The sequence below is a fragment of the Saccopteryx leptura genome, chromosome 5 (genome assembly GCF_036850995.1).
Source record: "Saccopteryx leptura isolate mSacLep1 chromosome 5, mSacLep1_pri_phased_curated, whole genome shotgun sequence".
NCBI lineage: Eukaryota > Metazoa > Chordata > Mammalia > Chiroptera > Emballonuridae > Saccopteryx > Saccopteryx leptura.
Genome location: NC_089507.1, coordinates 58,994,968 through 59,013,748, shown reverse-complemented (window position 1 = coordinate 59,013,748; position 18,781 = coordinate 58,994,968). Strand labels below are relative to the sequence as shown.

Here is an 18,781-nt window from a genome sequence, read left to right as displayed (position 1 = left end):
TGATGGGTGAATCCTGGTTGGGGCACATGTGGGAGTCTATCTCCCCTCCTCTCACTTAAAAAAAAAACTTGATTGTCACTCATAAAGAGTCAAAGTACTTGTTTTTGTGTTTAAATGAGTTTCTGGACATCATTAAGAGAACAATCTGCCTGACCAGGCGGGTGGCGCAGTAGATGGCGCGTCAGACTGGGACGTGGAGGACCCAGGTTTGAGACCCTGAGGTCGCCAGCTTGAGCATGGGCTCATCTGGTTTGAGCAAAGCTCACCAGCTTGGACCCAAGGTCACTGGCTTGAGCAAGGGGTTACTCAGTCTGCTGAAGGCCCATGGTCAAGGCACATACGAGAAAGCAATCAGTGAACAACTAAGGTGTTGCAACAAAAAACTGATGATTGTTGATTCTCATCTCTCTTCATTCTTGTCTGTCTGTACCTATCTATCCCTCTCTCTAACTCTCTCTCTGTCTCTGTAAAAAAACAAACAAAATCTAGTACAGAACATATTAATATTGTAGTTCATTTAAGATTATTCACAGTTATAAAATATAGAAAGTTGATAACCTTATGCATAATAATGCAAACTGAAACTATACCTGGTTTTCACCTTTCAGTTTGGAAGAATTCCAAAAATTGTATCAAATAACTGTTGGTGAGATTATTGGGAAATAGGCACACTCACATCTTGTTGCTGTAGACCATCTATACATTTTAAGTTTCCTTGTGCTTTTTCATGATTACATCTTCATCCCTTCCCTCAGAGGTTATTACTGTCCTGAATGTCAGGTTAGCTATTCCTTTACTTTTCTTTCAGTCATTCAGCAGATACTGATGAGCACCTATTATGTGCCAAATTCTGGGGTTATATATGTATCTATTGTGGGTATTTTAACCTTTATAAATAAGTGGAATCGTACTGACTGTAATTTTATTTTTAAATGTATTTACTGGTTTAGAGAGAGGAAGGGAGAGAGAAACATTCACTTGTTGATCCACTTATTTATGTATTCATTGGTTGATTTCTGTATGTACCTTGACTAGGGACTGAACCTGCAACCTTGGTGTATTGGGATGATGCTTTAACCAACTGAGCTACTCGTCCAGAGCTGACTGTAATTTTCTATGACTTGCTTTTTTTTTTAGCTTTATGTTTTTATTATTCATCCATATTCATGCGTGTATATAATTGTAGTTTGTTTCTTTGCTGTGTTGTATTCTGACATACATCTGCTGTAATTTATTTATTCTACTGTAGATACTTAGTATCCCCCTTTTTTGGGGGTACTATAAGCAATACAAGTGCATGTTTCCTATAGAGTTCCTGAGAGTATAATCCTTGGGTTGTGGAGGCCTGTACATTCTTAGCTTTATTAGGTAATGCCGTATAGTGTAGTACAGAGTTGTACTAAAATACATTCCCCAAAGTAGTGTAGTTTCCATTTTTCTTCTTTTCACCACTTAATATTGTCAGAGTTATAAAATTATGCCATTGTTGAGTATGAAATAGTTTCTGGTTGTAGTTTCAATTTGTATTTTCCTAGTTACTAATAAGGCTTAGCATGTCTTCATATACTTATTGGCCATGTTCTGTGAAATTGCTTTTGATGTCTTTTGCTCATTTTTACCAGTAATATTTGTTTCTTATTGATTTGTAGGAGTTCTTAATTTGTCTATTTTGTACTATGAATGCCTTTTCCCACTTTGTAGCTTTTATTTTTGTTTTTTTTTATTGGTATCATTTATTGGATAGATTTGATATATTTATTATAGTTGAATTAAAAACCTTTCATGGTTAGTACATATTATTATATATCTTCTTAAATAAATCCTGCCCTACCCTAGGTCAAAAATACCTTTTTTTATATACCTCCTAAAAGTTTTGTAATGTTTTACTCTTCATAGTTAATTTTTTCATTCATTTGGAATCGATTTTTAATATGGTATGAGGGGTCTAATTATGGGAATTCTCTAATGTTGTTTTATTCTGTCTGCATAACCAGTTTTCTCAACACCATTTATTTTTTATTTTTATTTTTTTTTGCATTTTCTTTTGCATTTTTCTGAAGCTGGAAACAGGGAGAGACAGTCAGACTCCCGCATGCGCCCGACCGGGATCCACCCGGCACGCCCACCATGGGGGGGCGCTCTGCCCACCAGGGGGCGATGCTCTGCCCATCCTGGGCGTCGCCATGTTGCGACCAGAGCCACTCTAGCGCCTGAGGCAGAGGCCACAGAGCCATCCCCAGCGCCCGGGCCATTTTTGCTCCAATGGAGCCTTGGCTGCGGGAGGGGAAGAGAGAGACAGAGAGGAAGGTGCGGTGGAGGGGTGGAGAAGCAAATGGGCGCTTCTCCTGTGTGCCCTGGCCAGGAATTGAACCTGGGTCCTCCGCACGCTAGGCCGACGCTCTACTGCTGAGCCAACCGGCCAGGGCTCAACACTATTTAGTGAAGAGCTTTCCCTTTTCTCATTGATCAATCAGCAAAGTAACCTTCATATATCAACTATGTCTAGGTCTGTTTCTAGGGTCTTCTGTATATCCAGTAGTCAATTTGTTTAATCCTGTACTAATTACTACATTATCATAATTATTATTAAGGTTTTATATTAAAATTTGATATCTGGTTTGGGAATTTCCCTTACATTTTTTCTTTTGTATTGTCTTGGGAGTTTGGGTGTCTTGAATTTTCCTCATACAAAAGAAACAGCTTATTACCTTTCATAAAAGCTGTTGGGACTTTGGAATTGCACTGAATGGCCAGATCAATTTAGCAAGAATTTACATTTTAATTATATTGAGTCTTCCTGTGCATGAATTTGTATGCTCTCTCCGTTTATTTGTATCTTATATGTCTTTTAAATTTATAACTTTCTATAAATGGGTCAAGCACATCTTTTATTGGATTTATTTCTAGGTACTTTTTATATTTTCTTTTCCAATTTTAAAGCCTGTCTTTTTTACTTTAAAAGTTGTTTTCTTTTGCTTATTTGCTCTTGTTTATAAATACAATTTTTTAAAAAATTGATCTTATAATAAGCTTTCTTGGGTAAATTCTCATTCTAAAAATTTGCAAATTCTTTTGGGTTTTGTATGCAGGTAATAATTTCATCAGCTAATAGTGACTTTTTTCCTTTCAAATTATTAGGTATTTAATTTCTTTTTTCTTTTTCTTTTTTTTTAAGTGAGAGGAGAGGAGATAGACAGACAGACTCCCACATGTATCCCGACCAGGATTCACCCAGCAACTCCTGTCTGGGGCCGATGCTCAAATCAACTGAGCTGTCCTCAGTGCCTGAGGCTAACACTTTGACCAGCTGAGCTGTCCTCAGTTCCCTGGGGCCTATGCTCTAACTTTTGAGCCACTGACTGTGACAGGGAAAAAGGGAGAGAAGGGAGAGAGGGAAGGAAAGAGAAGCAGATGCTGGTTTCTCATGTGTGCCCTGATCGATGATCGAACCTGAGACATCTGCACATAGGCTGATGGTCTATGCACTGAGCCAACTGGCCAGAGCCTTTAATTTTTTTTTCTTGTTTTAATGTACTGACTAGGGTGTTTAGTACAATGTTGAATAGAAGCATTAATACTGGGCATGCTTCTATTCCCGATTTTGAAGGGATTGCTTTTTAATATTTTTCCATTAAGAATATTTACTCTTTATTTTTGATTAAAAAAAAAATTTTAAGCCCTAGCTAGGTAGCTCAGTTGGTTAGAGCACCATCCTGATACACCAAGGTTGCAGGTTTGATCCCTGATCATGGTACATATAGGAGTCAACCAGTAAGTGCATAAATAAATGAAGCAACAGATTGCTGTTTCTTTCTCTGTCTTTTTCTCTTCCTGTTTCTCTCTCTCTAAAATCAATAAATTTAAAAAATGAAAAATAAATTTTAGTTTCTAGCAGTTTTCTTTTATTTCTACTTTGCTAATCCTTATCCAAGTCCTGAATTTTATTAAATGCTTTACTTCATCTGTTGTGCTGATTATATTATTTTTCTCATTTAATAGGATTTGTAGTTAGAAGAATTCTTGTGGCTTTCTAATTATTAATGAGTCAATTTTATTGGAATGTATCTGTACTATTGGAATTTGTTAGCTTTTTAAGTTTTTCAAACTTATTTTTATAAAAATGTTCATAATATTTTCTTGATATAGTTTTAGACTGTTCTATTTAGAACTATATTACCCTCTCTTTATTTCTAAGGTTATTTATTTATGCCTTCTTTTTTATTTCCTGATGTAGTTTCCCCAGGAGTTTGTCAGTTATGTTTTTTTCACTGACTCAATATTGGCTTTTATTTTTTAAAAACTAGTTTGTTTCTGCCCTTTTTTTTTTTAAAGAGAGAGACTGAGACAGGATGGGAGAGAGAAGCATCAACTGGTAGTTGTGTTACTTAAGTTGTTCATTGATTGCTTCTCATACGTGCCTTGACTGGGATAGGAGGTGGGGGCTCAAGCCAGTGATCTTTTTGCTGAAACCAGCGACTATGGGATCATTTTGACAATCCATGCTCAAGCCGTGTGACCCCTGCACTCAAGCCAGATAACCCCGTGTTCAAGCCTGTGATTTCAGGATTTGGAACCTGGGACTTCAGCATCTAGTTTGACGCTCTGCCCACTGTACCACCACCAGTTATGCATGTTTCTGCTTTTCTTTATTCTGTTTTCTCTGGATTTATGTATTTTTTCTCTTAAGTTTGATATATGGTTTATTCAGATTTATATTTACTTATTTTTCAATTTTTTTTTTAAGTGATTGGAGGGGAGATAATGAGACAGTCTCCCGTATGTTCCCTGACCGGAATCCGCCCAGCAACCTCTGATGCTCTAACTGAGCTATTTTTAGCATCTGAGGCTGATGCTCAGACCAGCCAGCTATCCTCAGTGCCTGGGCCAAAGCGTGAACCAATCAAGCCACTGTCTATGGGAGGGAAGAGGGAAAGCAAGGGGAGAAGGAAAGAGAGAGAAGTAGATAGTAGCTTCTCTTGTGTGCCCTGACTGGGACTTGAACCTGGGACATCCATACACTGGGATGTTCATATGCCAGGCTGACGCTCTATCCACTGAGCTAACTGACCAAGGCCTTATTTTTCAAATATTACAGCTGTTGTTTATTATTATTTACTATTATTTCAAGTATTTAAGGCTATAAACTTTATTTGCCCTAGTTAGGTATTTTGTTGTTGTTGCATCACATAATTTTGAAGTATTTCATTACTGTTTTGGCCTAAGTATTTTTAATATAAGTTATTATATCTTCTTTGACTCATAAGTTATTTTAAATGTTCTATACATGTGTGATTTTAAATATATTTTTTATTGTCAACTTTAAGCTTAATTGAATTGCAGGCAGTTATGATAGCCTATATGAACTACTTCTTTGACATATGTTAATTGTTGTTTTATAGCCTAGTGTGTGATGAATTTTTGTAAATATTTTACTGTACCTGAAAAAAATATTGTTTCTCTCACTATTGGGCACAGGTCTACATATTTATCTATTGATCAAATTTGTTAGCTGTATGATCAGATTTTTTGTATCTTTAGAAATTTTTGACAGTTTCTCTTTGTAATTAAGATGTTTATGCCAAAGTTTCAATTAAAGTAGTGGATTTATTCATTTCTCTGTAATTTAGTCAGCTTTTGCTTTGTATCCTTTGAGATTATTTTATTAAGTGTACCTATATATTGCTGTGTATCATATATATTGCTGTATCTTCTAATCATGAATTAAACCAGGGATTAGAGTGTAAGCCTTTTTTTACCTTGTAGAGTTTTTTGTTTTATAATCTGTATTAATATTGTAATATTAAATATGCAAGTTTTCTTTTGGTTAATGTTTGTCTAACATATCTTTTCTCATCTGTTACTTTCATCTTTTCTGTGTACTTATGCTTAGGTATATCTCTTACAAATAGTATGTAGCTAGACTTTGTTTTTAGTCTAGTCTGACTTTATTTTATTTATAGTGTGTGGGTTTAGACCAGTTTCCTTATCTATGCTGTAATTATTGATATTTTTCTGTTGTTGCTATCCTAGCTTTTTTTTTTTTTTGTATTTTTCCAGAGTTAGAAGTGGGGAGGCAATCTGACAGACTCCTGTATGTGCCCGACCAGGATTCACCTGGCATGCCCACCAGGGGGCGATGCTCTGCCCAAATGGGATGTCCCTCCATTGCAATCAGAGCCATTCTAGTGCCTTAGGCAGAGGCCATGGAGCGGTCCTCGGTGCCTGGGCCAACTTTGCTGCAATGGAGCCTTGGCTGCGGGAGGGAAAGAGAGAGATAAAAAGGAAAGAGAGGGCCCTGGCCAGTTGGCTCAGTGGTAGAGCGTCGGCCTAGCGTGCGGAGGACCCGGGTTCGATTCCTGGCCAGGGCACACAGGAGAAGCGCCCATTTGCTTCTCCACCCCTCCGCCGCGCCTTCCTCTCTGTCTCTCTCTTCCCCTCCCGCAGCCAAGGCTCCATTGGAGCAAAGATGGCCCGGGCGCTGGGGATGGCTCTGTGGCCTCTGCCCCAGGCGCTAGAGTGGCTCTGGTCACAACATGGCGACGCCCAGGATGGGCAGAGCATCGCCCCCTGGTGGGCAGAGCGTCACCCCATGGTGGGCGTGCCGGGTGGATCCCGGTCGGGCGCATGCGGGAGTCTGACTGTCTCTCCCTGTTTCCAGCTTCAGAAAAATGCAAAAAAAAAAAAAAAAAAAAAAAAAAAGGAAGGAGAGGAGGAAGGGTGGAGAAGCAGATGGATGCTTCTCTTGTGTGTTCTGACTGGGAATTGAACCTGGGATTTCCACATGCCGGGCCGATGCTCTACTGCTGAGCCAGCTGGCCAGGACCGCTATCCTACCTTTTGATTTTACTCTTTGTGATTTTTTCTCCTCCCTTTTTTTTTGCCTTTCTAAAAGTATGTTTTTTCCCCTGTTGTTTGTTTCTGAATCTATATACTTTTTTCAATTGGTTTGGAATTTGTACATTTTACTTCTAGACTATAAGAGATGACTTTTGAAAGTCTGAGCGAGAGGCAGGGAGAGAGAGAGAGGCAGGGAGAGAAAGAGAGACAGGAACATCAAGCTGCTCCTGCATGTGCCCTGTCCAGGGAATTGAACCAGCAACCTTGTTGTTTTAGGATGATACTCTTAATCAACTGAGCTAACCACCCAGGGCCTTTTTATTTGGAAAATATTTTTTTAGCAACCTTTTTAGTGAGCAATAATTTATATATAGTGAAATTCACCTCTCAGGTGAATGTTGATAGATGTATGCAGTTGCATAACTACCACCAAAATTTAGAAATAGAAGTGTTCTATTATACCTCGTTTGTTTTTGTTGAAGTCAACACCTTTTCCCTAACCTCAGCCCATGGCGACTACTTTTCCAGAATGTCATATATAGAAATATATGGTATGTAGTCTTTTGAATCTGGATTCTTTTACTTAATATAATGCACTGGAAGTTCATCTATATTGTTGCACATATTGTACTTCATTTCTATTGCTGAATATTATTTATTGTGTGGATGTACCACAGGTATTTATATCTGTTCATAAATTGAAGGTCATTTGAGTTGTTTCCAGGTATGGGTGATTAGGAATAAAGGCGCTATAAACATCTGAACATACATTTCTATGTAAAATAAGTTTTTATATTTTTTAAAATTAGCTTATGATTTCTGTAAGATATCCTGCTCGGAATTTTATTGGGACTGTGTGGAACATGTAGATCAGTTTGGGATGATTCAGTATCTTAATCTTGACATTAAGTATGCATGTTATAATCTATGAATACAGTATATTGCTCCATGTAAGCAGGTCTTCTTTATTTCTTTAATGTTTTGTAGTTTTCAGCATGTACGTCTTGCAAATATCTTGCTAGATTCATATTTATTTGACATTTTTGATGCTTTTGTAAGTGATACTGGTTTTTAAATGTCTAATTATGCATTAGTGTTGTATAGGATTGAAATGTCATTGGTTTTTAAATATATTGCCCTTGTCTCTTGCAGCATTATAAATTTTATTACTTCTAGGAGCTTAACTTTTTTTTTTTTTTTTCATTTTTCTGAAGCTGGAAACAGGGAGAGACAGTCAGACAGACTCCCGCATGCGCCCGACCGGTATCCACCCGGCACGCCCACCAGGGGCGACGCTCTGCCCACCAGGGGGCGATGCTCTGCCCATCCTGGGCGTCGCCATGTTGCGACCAGAGCCACTCTAGCGCCTGAGGCAGAGGCCACAGAGCCATCCCCAGCGCCCGGGCCATCTTTGCTCCAATGGAGCCTTGGCTGCGGGAAGGGAAGAGAGAGACAGAGAGGAAAGCGCGGCGGAGGGGTGGAGAAGCAAATGGACGCTTCTCCTGTGTGCCCTGGCCGGGAATCGAACCCGGGTCCTCCGCACGCTAGGCCGACGCTCTACCGCTGAGCCAACCGGCCAGGGCGGAGCTTAACTTTTAATCTGGGAAAGGATATCATTTTATTTCGTCCTTTCAGATATGTTTTCTTTTAAATTTTTGCCTTATCTCACTGGCTAGGGCAATTTTAAATAGAAGTAATGACAGTGCACATACTTGCTTTGTTCTCATCAGTTTTAAAGGGAAAGCACTCAGTCTTTCACTATCAATTATATCAGCTGCAATTTTTTTTCATGCTTTTTCTACTTAAATAGATTTCTTTCTACTTCAAATTTGCTGAGTGTTTTTGTCATTTATGCAAGTTGAATTTGGTCAAATACTTTCTCTTTAACTGTTGAGATGACTTTTCTTCTTTAGTCTGTTTATATACTGAATTACACTTAAGGACTTTCAAATACTAAATCAACCTTTAATCCCATTTTAAATACTACTTGGTCATTAGGTATTCTGTATTAACATATTGTTGAATTTAATTTGCTAATATTTTCTTAAGGGTTTATACATCTATAATCATAAGATATATTTTTTATGATGTTTTTCTTAGAATGTCTTTGTCTGGTTTGATTTCAGGATAATAGCTGACCTCATAAATGAGTTACAGAGTGTTACTAACACTTCTGTTTTCTGGCAGAGTGTGTATAATATTTGTATTATTGTGTTTTAAAATGATTTCTTGAATTTTCCAATAAAGCCAAATGGGCCTGAAATGTTCTTTTTTCTTTTTTCTTTTTTTTAATGAGAAAGAGAGAGAGAGAGAGATAGGCAGGCAGGAGAGAGAGAAATGAGAAGTATTGACTCGTAGTTGTGGCACTTTAGTTGTTCATTGATTGCTTCTTATACATGTTTTGACCAAGGGGCTCTGGCCGAGCCAGTGACCCCTTGCTTAAGCCAGAGATCATGGGCTCATGTCTATAATCCCATGCTCAAGGCGGCAACCTTGCACCTAGGCTGGTGAGCCTGTGTTCAAGCTGGATGAACCCACACTCAAGCTGGTGAGCTTGGGGCTTTAAACCTGGGTCCTCAGGGTCCCAGGTTGACGCTCTATCCAGTGCACTACCATCTGGTTTGGCTGGAATTTTCTTTTTTGAAATGTTTTTAACTGCTAACTAAATTTCTTTCACTGTAACAGGACATTCAGATTATCCCTTTCTTCTCAGTACAGCCACTTCCGCTTCCTTTTGGTTACTGTTTACATGGCATACCTTTTTCTGTTACTTTCAATCTATTTTGCCTTTGAATCTGTAGTGTGTCTCTTGTGGATAGCATATAATGAAATATGTTTATTATTCTGCTAATTTCTGCTTTTGAATTAGAGTTTAATACACTCTTAATGTACTTGCTGATAAGATAGGACTTATGTCTGCCATTTTGCTATTTGTTTTCTATATGTCTTAAGTTCTTTTTGTTTCTTTGTTCCTCAATACCTTCTGCTTTGTTAAATGGATATTTTCTAGTGTACTAATTTAAGTTCCTTGTTTCTTTTGCTTTATTATTTTGAGTTACTTTCTTAGTGATTATCCTAAGGATTACAATTAACATCTTAATTTATAGCAATCTAATTTGGAGTAATATATTTTTTAAATTTTTATTAATTTTTAATGGGGTAACATCAATAAGTCAGGGTACATATGTTAAAAAAAACCATGTCCAGGTTATCTTGTCATTTAATTATGTTGCATACCCATCACCCAAAGTGAGATTGACCTCCGTCACCTTCTATCTAGTTTTCTTTGTGCCCCTTCCCGTCCCCCTTCCCCATCCCCCCAACCACCACACTCTTGTCCATGTCTCTTAGTCTCGTTTTTATGTCCCACCTACGTATGGAATCATGCAGTTCTCGTTTTTTTCTGATTTACTTATTTTACTCTGTATAATGTTATCAAAATCCAACCATTTTGTTGTAAATGATCCGATGTCATCATTTCTTATGGCTGAGTAGTATTCCATAGTATATATATGCCACATCTTCTTTATCCAGTCATCTATTGAAGGGCTTTTTGGTTGTTTCCATGTCTTGGCCACTGTGAATAATGCTGCAATGAACATGGGGCTACATGTGTCTTTATGATTCAGTGTTTCTGAGTTTTTGGGTTATATACCCAGAAGAGGGATTGCTGGGTCATAAGGTAGTTCTATTTTCAGTTTTTTGAGGAACCATCATACTTTCTTCCATAATGGTTGTACTACTTTACATTCCCACCAACAGTGAATGAGGGTTCCTTCCTCTCCACAGCCTCTCCAACACTTGCTATTACCTGTCCTGTTGATAATAGCTAATCTAAGTGTGAAGTGGTATCTCATTGTAGTTTTCATTTGCATTTCTCTAATAACTAGAGAAGATGAGCATCTTTTCATATATCTGTTGGCCATTTGTATTTCTTCCTGGGAGAAGTGTCTGTTTATGTCCTCTTCCCATTTTTTTATTGGATTGTTTATTTCTTGTTGTTGAGAGTGATGAGTTTTTTGTATATTTTGAATATTAGGTCCGTATCTGAGCTGCTGTTTAAAAATATCATTTCCCATTTAGTTGGCTGTCTGTTTATTTTGTTGTCAGTTTCTCTTGCTGAGCAAAAACTTCTTAGTCTGATGTAGTCCCATTCATTTATCTTTGCCTTCACTTCTCTTGCCTTTGGAGTCAAATTCATAAAATGCCCTTTAAAACCAAGGTCCATGAGTTTAGTACCTATGTCTTCTTCTATGTACTTTATTTTTTCAGGTCTTATATTTAGGTCCTTGATCCATTTTGAATTAATTTTAGTACAAGGGGACAAACTGTAGTCGAGTTTCATTCTTTTGCATGTGGCTTTCCAGTTTTCCCAGCACCATTTGTTGAAGAGGCTTTCTTTTCTCCATTGTGTGTTGTTGGCCCCTTTATTGAAAATTATTTGACCATATATATGTGGTTTTGTTTCTGGACTTTCTATTCTGTTCCATTGGTCTGAGTGTCTATTTTTCTGCCAATACCATGCTGTTTTGATTGTTGTGGCCCTATAATATAGTTTGAAGTCAGGTATTGTAATGCCTCCGGCTTCGTTCTTTTTCCTTAGGATTGCTTTGGCTATTTGGGGTTTTTTATAGTTCCATATAAATCTGATGAGTTTTTGTTCCATTTCTTTAAAAAATGTCATTGGAATTTTTTTTTTTTTTTTTTTTTTTTTAATTTTTCTGAAGCTGGAAACGGGGAGAGACAGTCAGACAGACTCCCGCATGCGCCCGACCGGGATCCACCCGGCACGCCCACCATGGGGCGACGCTCTGCCCACCAGGGGGCGATGCTCTGCCCATCCTGGGCGTCGCCATATTGCGACCAGAGCCACTCTAGCGCCTGGGGCAGAGGCCACAGAGCCATCCCCAGCGCCCGGGCCATCTTTGCTCCAATGGAGCCTTGGCTGCGGGAGGGGAAGAGAGAGACAGAGAGGAAAGTGCGGCGGAGGGGTGGAGAAGCAAATGGGCGCTTCTCCTGTGTGCCCTGGCCGGGAATCGAACCCGGGTCCTCCGCACGCTAGGCCGACGCTCTACCGCTGAGCCAACCGGCCAGGGCGTCATTGGAATTTTGATGGGAATTGCATTAAATTTGTATATTGCTTTGGATAATATGGCCATCTTGATTATATTTATTCTTCCTATCCAAGAACAAGGAATATTTTTCCATTTCATTGTATCTTTTTCGATTTCCCTTAACAATGCTTTGTAGTTTTCATTATATAGGTCCTTTACATTCTTTGTTTATTTCTAGGTATTTCATTTTTTTTGTTGCAATCATGAAGGGGATTATTTTTTTGAGTTTGTTTTCCAATGTTTCATTGTTGGCATATAAAAAGGCTATGAACTTTTGTATATTAATTTTGAATCCTGCAATCTTACTGTATAGGTTTATTGCTTCTAGTAATCTTTTTGTGGAGGCTTTGGGGTTTTTGATATACAGGATAATATCATTTGCAAAAAGTGATACCTTTACTTCTTCTTTTCCAATATGGATGCCTTTTATTTCTTTATCTTGTCTGATTGCTCTGGCTAGAACTTCCAGCACCACATTAAATAAGAGTGGAGAGAGTGGACAACCGTGTCTTGTTCCTGATTTAAGGGGGAAAGCCTTCAGTTTTATGCCATTTAATATGATGTTAGCTGATGGTTTATCATATATGGCCTTTATCATGTTGAGATAGTTTCCTTCTATATCCATTTTGTTGAGTGCCTTAAACATAAAGTTGTGTTTTATTTTATCAAATGCCTTTTCTGCATCTATTGATAAGATCATGTGGTTTTTGTTCTTTGTTTTTTTTATAATGGTGTATTACGTTAACCGTTTTACGTATGTTGAACCATCCTTAAGATTCTGGGATGAATCCCACTTGATCATGATGTATTATTTTTTTAATATGTTGTTGTATTCGATTTGCTAGTATTTTGTTTAGTATTTTAGCATCTGAATTCATTAGAGATATTGGTCTGTAGTTTTCTTTTTTTGTGTCGTCCTTGCCAGATTTCGGTATGAGGGTTATGTTGGCCTCGTAAAATGTGTTTGGAAGTATTGCTTCTTCAATTTTTTGGAAGACTTTGAGTACAATAGGAACCAAGTCTTCTTTGAATGTTTGATAGACTTCACTAGTACAGTCGTCTGGCCCTGGACTTTTATTTTTGGGGAGGTTTTTAATAGTTTTTTTCTATTTCTTCCCTGCTAATTGATCTGTTTAGGCTTTCTGCTTCTTCTTGACTCAGTCTAGGAAGGTTGTATTGTTCTAGGAATTTATCCATTTCTTTTAGATTGTTGAATTTAGTGGCATATAGTTTTTTGTAGTATTCTACAATAATTCTTTGTATATCTATGATATCTGTGGTGATTTCTCTTCTTTCATTTTGGATTTTGTTTATATGAGTCCTTTCTCTTTTTTCCTTGGTGAGTCTTGCCAAAGGTTTGTCAATTTTGTTGATCTTTTCAAAGAACCAGCTCCTTGTTTTATTAATTTTTTTTCCTTTTATGTTTTTTGAATGGTCTCTTGTTTGCTTCAGTTTCCATGACTTCAGGCGGCCACAGAATTAAAACATTTTCCCATAATGGTTTCTTCAAACATGCTTCTAAAACCTTTCCCTCTTCTCCAGGTAGAAGTCTTTTTTTTTTCTTAGCACTAAGCAAGTGTTAAGGAACCCCCATCCAGGTCAGATATTGGCCAGTCTTTGGAAATGAAACTTTGAGAGGTTTCAGCTTAATTTTGAGTGCTCCAGTAGTTCTTGAGCTGCCTTGGCCAATGAAGGGACCTGAAGTTAAAACTCCACAAATCACTATTCTTACCCATAATGTCTTTCTTCTTGAGTAAATACTGCCTGGGTTGCCGCAATGATTTGGTTAATTTCTAGAATTCTGAAGTTTTTGATTCTGACAATTTTTATTAGCTTTTATTGTTGTTACTGCTTTTACGGAGGCGTGGGCACATTTTTGGAGCTTCTTACTCTGCTATTTTTGCCGAGTTTTCCATTTCTTCTTGAGTGAGCCATGGTAATTCTACCTTTCAAGAAATTAGTTCATTTCTTCTAAGTTGTTGAATTTATGGACATATTTTTAATCTTTCTAATGTCACACAGGCTGTTTTCTCTTTGATTCTTAATATTTTTATAGATTGTGTCTTTTTGTTCTGGTCAAAGATAGGTTTATCAATTTAATGCCTCTTTTTCAGAGTACCATGTTCTGGATTCAGTAGTAATCTCTTGTTTTTCTTTTTTAAATTTTATCTGTTCTTTATTAGTTTCATCCTTCTGGTTTCTTTGGGTTTAATTTGCTCTTATTATTTTACATTTTTAATATGGATTATTGGTTTTAGATTTTTTAAAATATAACTAATGCTGGCTCTGGCCGGTTGGCTCAGCGGTAGAGCTTCGGCCTGGCGTGCGGGGGACCCGGGTTCGATTCCCGGCCAGGGCACATAGGAGAAGTGCCCATTTGCTTCTCCACCCCCCCCTTCCTCTCTGTCTCTCTCTTCCCCTCCCGCAGCCAAGGCTCCATTGGAGCAAAGATGGCCCGGGCGCTGGGGATGGCTCCTTGGCCTCTGCCCCAGGCGCTAGAGTGGCTCTGGTCGCGGCAGAGCGACGCCCCGGAGGGGCATAGCATTGCCCCCTGGTGGGCAGAGCGTCGCCCCTGGTGGGCGTGCCGGGTGGATCCCGGTCGGGCGCATGCGGGAGTCTGTCTGACTGTCTCTCCCCGTTTCCAGCTTCAGAAAAATACACACACACAAAAAAAAAGAAAAAAAAATATAACTAATGCTATAAATTTCCCTCTAAACCAGGGGTAGTCAACCTTTTTATACCTACCGCCCACTTTTGTATCTCTGTCAGTAGTAAAATTTTCTAACTGCCCACCGGTTCCACAGAAATGGTGATTTATAAAGTAGGGAGGTAACTTTACTTTATAAAAAAATTTTTTTTTGTATTTTTTGAAGTTGGAAACGGAGGCAGTCAGACAGACTCCCGCATACGCCCGACCGGGATCCACCCGGCATGCCCACCAGGGGGCGATGCTCCGCCCATCTGGGGCATTGCTCTGTTGCAACCAGAGCCATTCTAGCGCCTGAGGCAGAGGCCATAGAACCATCCTCAGTGCCTGGGCCAACTTTGCTCCAATGGAGCCTTGACTGTGGGAGAGGAAGAGAGAGAGAGAGAGAGAAAAGAGAGGGGGAGGGGTGGAGAAGCAGATGGGCGCTTCTCCTGTGTGCCCTGGCCAGGAATCGAACCCGGGACTCCTGCACGCCAGGCCAATGCTCTACCACTGAGCCAACCGGCCAGGGCCTACTTTATAAAATTTATAAAGCAGAGTTACAGCAAGTTAAAGCTTATAATAATAATTACTTACCAAGTACTTTATGTCGTATTTTCGCTAAGTTTGGCAGAATAAATCTTTATAAAAACAACTTACTATAGCTAAATCTATCTTTTTATTTATACTTTGGTTGCTCTGCTACCGCCCACCATGAAAGCTGGAACGACAAGTAGTGGGCGGTAGGGACCAGGTTGACTACCACTGCTCTAAATGAAGATTTAGCTGCATCCTACAAATTTTGATAATGTGTTTTTATATTAGTTTAGTTAAAACATTTAAATATTCCCTTGTGACTTCTTTTTTGACCCATGGATTATTTAGAAGTGTGATATTTAATATCATAATACATAGGGATTTTGCAAATATCTGTCATTGATATCTAGTTTCATTTTGTTAAGGTCAGCTAGTATGCTTTGTATTATTTTCTTTTAAATATATTGCAGTTTATTTTATGGTCCAGAATATGGTTTCCCTTGGTGAATGTTCATGTGCCCTTGAAAAGAATGTATATTTTTCTATTTTGGGGGTAAATATTAGTGAATATCAGATCAAGTTGGTTGACAATGTTATTCTGGTTTTCATGTTTACTGATTTTCTGTTCACTTTTTCTCTCAATAACAGGTAGAGGAATGTTAAAGTCTCAAATGCCATCTGCAACCTTTGGAGATATTATTCTCTATATTCTAGCTTCTGTTTTTGCTAATGAATTTTGTTGCCATTTTCATTTTTTTTTTTTACTTGAAATTATTGGTCCTTTTTCCCTATGTGGCATTAAAGTCTTCTGCTCTCTGTTGGCATTCTTTAGACTGCAGTATGATACAAAATGAAATCCTTTCATAAAATTTAGTCATTGTGTTTCATTTACAGTTATTTTATTTTTAATGAATTTTTATAAGTTTGTAGCCTCTGCCTCTCTAAACATTGCCTCTTTTCACTTTTCTCTTTAATCTCTTTTTGTGGCCTGGAGTTAGGTTGTGTTTGCTATTTACTGTAGTAGCTGTTAGAATCTAAAATTTCCTCTAGTGTCCTTGTTTTTATCTCCTCTTTGTCTTTGCATTTTCCTAGAGACTCTTTACGGTCCAAGGGTTGCAGTTCTTTTAGCTGTAGTCCTCTTATATAGGAGCTCTGTTGATAAATTAGTAAGGTATGGAAGAAGAGATAGAGTCCTGTAGTCCTATGGTTAGGTCTCAGTGTTTTTGTGAGTCTGAATTTGTTTCACCTTTACCTATATTAGTCTAGGGCAGCCTGGAGAATGTTGGGTTTCTCGTTTACTCTAGGTTGGTTAGGATTTGGTAAAACCTTAATTTATCATATTCTGATAAAATATTTTCCTTATGGTAGGACTTGTTAAAGAGAACATTACATTCCACTCCCACTGCAAGAAGAGGCAACTTTTCTCCATTCTTTATAGTGAGAACCTGGTGGGGCTCCTGGATGGTAGGACTCAGGAAAGTGTGGGTCCCGTCAGATATAGTGTTCAAACTAATATTAGTTCCAGTTCTGGGCCTCTTCAGCCTTCTCCCAGCAGACTGTGATCTCTGTATCTGCGTGTTTGTGTTTAGGGCAGCAGTTTGCCCTGTGACCTTAATTGTTGGAATGCAGTGACAGCTTTCAAGCTCTTTAGATGTTGGACTAGAAACCAAAGTCCCGTTCTTTCTTTCTAGAGTGCTAACTAATGTATATTAAGGTTTCTTATTCTAATTCTCATACTTTACTATCTCATGTTTTACATCTTTTGACTCTTAGTGATGCCTTTTGTTGAGTAATTTCTTATTTTTTGTGTTCACTAATTTTGTTTTGAGCTGTGTATAATCTTCCTAACTTATTCATCATAGTTTTTTCCCCTAGTATTTTTTTGTTATAATTAATCCTAAGTATGCAACTTGACTAATTCTGATAAAAGTATACAAACATGTGTAACTGCTGCCTACCAAGCTCAGGACATAAGAGCATTTTTGTCATCTCAGAACAGTTATTTTCCTATTTTCAAGATAATCGGAAACTGCCAGCCAGATTTTCACCATAGTTGTACCATTTTATACTCTCACAAGCAAGTTTATGAGAATTCCAAGTACTTCACATTTCTTTCTAACACTTTGGTGGTTAATATTTTTTAATTTTAGCTATGTTGGTAAGTGGGTATTGCATTGAATATTTTGTTTGTTTTAATAGTTAGAACCATTATTTTTGGAATTTCTTTGTTTTTTTTTTTCAGATCTGTTTTCCAGACTGTTGTTGCATGCTTGTCTTAACAAATACCTCCTTTATTTTTTAAGGGATTATATAGACTGTTAACAATAGTTTGATTTTTGGTATTTGATAACTTTGTGTACTCCCTGATGAGTATCATCTTGGAATCAGGTTTTTTTTTTCACATGGAATATCTTCCTTTTCTGATATGAAATATCAGAATATCTAACTAGAATGACCCTCTTTTTATCTCACTCATTCTTTCTCGTAAGGGCTTTTTCAGTAGAAATGTTCTCTTCAAAGACAAATGTAGAACCTATAAAGGTTACTTCAAGTGCCAACTTGTGATATTACTTTAGAATTGAAAAGATTAATATTTATATGATTAGTTATATATGTATGTATTCATGTGATTTTGACAAATGTAAATTATAGGATTATAGTATAAATAGTGAAATGTGGAAAGAAATAACCTTTGAAGTTTTTATTTATGAATATCTTAGCAAAGAGAGTATTTCTTTAAATTCACATTATTTCTTTAAAGTTATATTTAGATTAAATATAATAATGGAATCACTATGGAAATCAGAATATTATTTTTATTTGTACATTGATCTTACTATTATAAGTCTTACAGATTGTATATTTGTCTTTTGCTTTAGGCAATCCTTTATCACAGGATATTGTGAGTTTATACCAGGACCCAGATGGAACCCGAAAGCTACTGAACTTCATGCTTGACAATCTTGCAGGTAATTATTAATGACAAAGCAGTAAACTCTACTGATGGTACTGTTAACTAATATGTCATGTGTTACTTGAGAGCATCTGACCAGTTTTTGTAAGTGCTTATATAGTTGGAATGTCTACTATTAGTACATCTCAAGGTAGTGGGACATTCTTTTTAATACTGTTTAATTTCTGTTTATCAAGCAATAGATAAGGAGCTTTAGTCATTTATTTCCCTGAGAATTTAAGTGGTAAGAATTTTTACTGGCATTGTATTGGCAAATTCTGAGATTCAGAGAATAAAGCAATTTACCCAGGTAAACACCACTAACAATTTACCCAAGTAAACATTGCTAATTAATGAAGAGCTGTGAACTCAAGATTATCTTGCTCTTAATCACAAAGATATGTAATTACCAGTTTGAATTTGATATAGATTATGTAGAACTAACACATTGTGCTCATGTTCATAAATGAAATATGACTGGTTTGATTCACTATACATTTGTGAAAATTCTACTAGCAGGATTTTAATTAAGAACACCAGATTTATCTGACTAGTAAAGTTGTATTCCAAATGGATTTTTTTTAACCTAAGAAGGCTATTATGTATTTGACTTTAAAATATTTTTGGTTAAGAACTCAAAATAGCCTGACCAGG

The 18,781-nt window shown here is 37.4% G+C and overlaps 1 protein-coding gene across 3 annotated transcripts in view; it reads left to right on the top strand.

Moving 5' to 3' along the window:
• Positions 1-18,781, top strand: part of CNOT6L (CCR4-NOT transcription complex subunit 6 like) — a 128,297-nt gene that overhangs the window by 46,875 nt on the left and 62,641 nt on the right. For all 3 annotated transcript variants that reach the window (XM_066386957.1, XM_066386956.1, XM_066386958.1), the window contains exon 5: positions 18,054-18,143. In XM_066386957.1, coding sequence (XP_066243054.1) covers positions 18,054-18,143 — 90 coding nt within the window. The remainder of the gene's footprint in view (positions 1-18,053; positions 18,144-18,781) is intronic.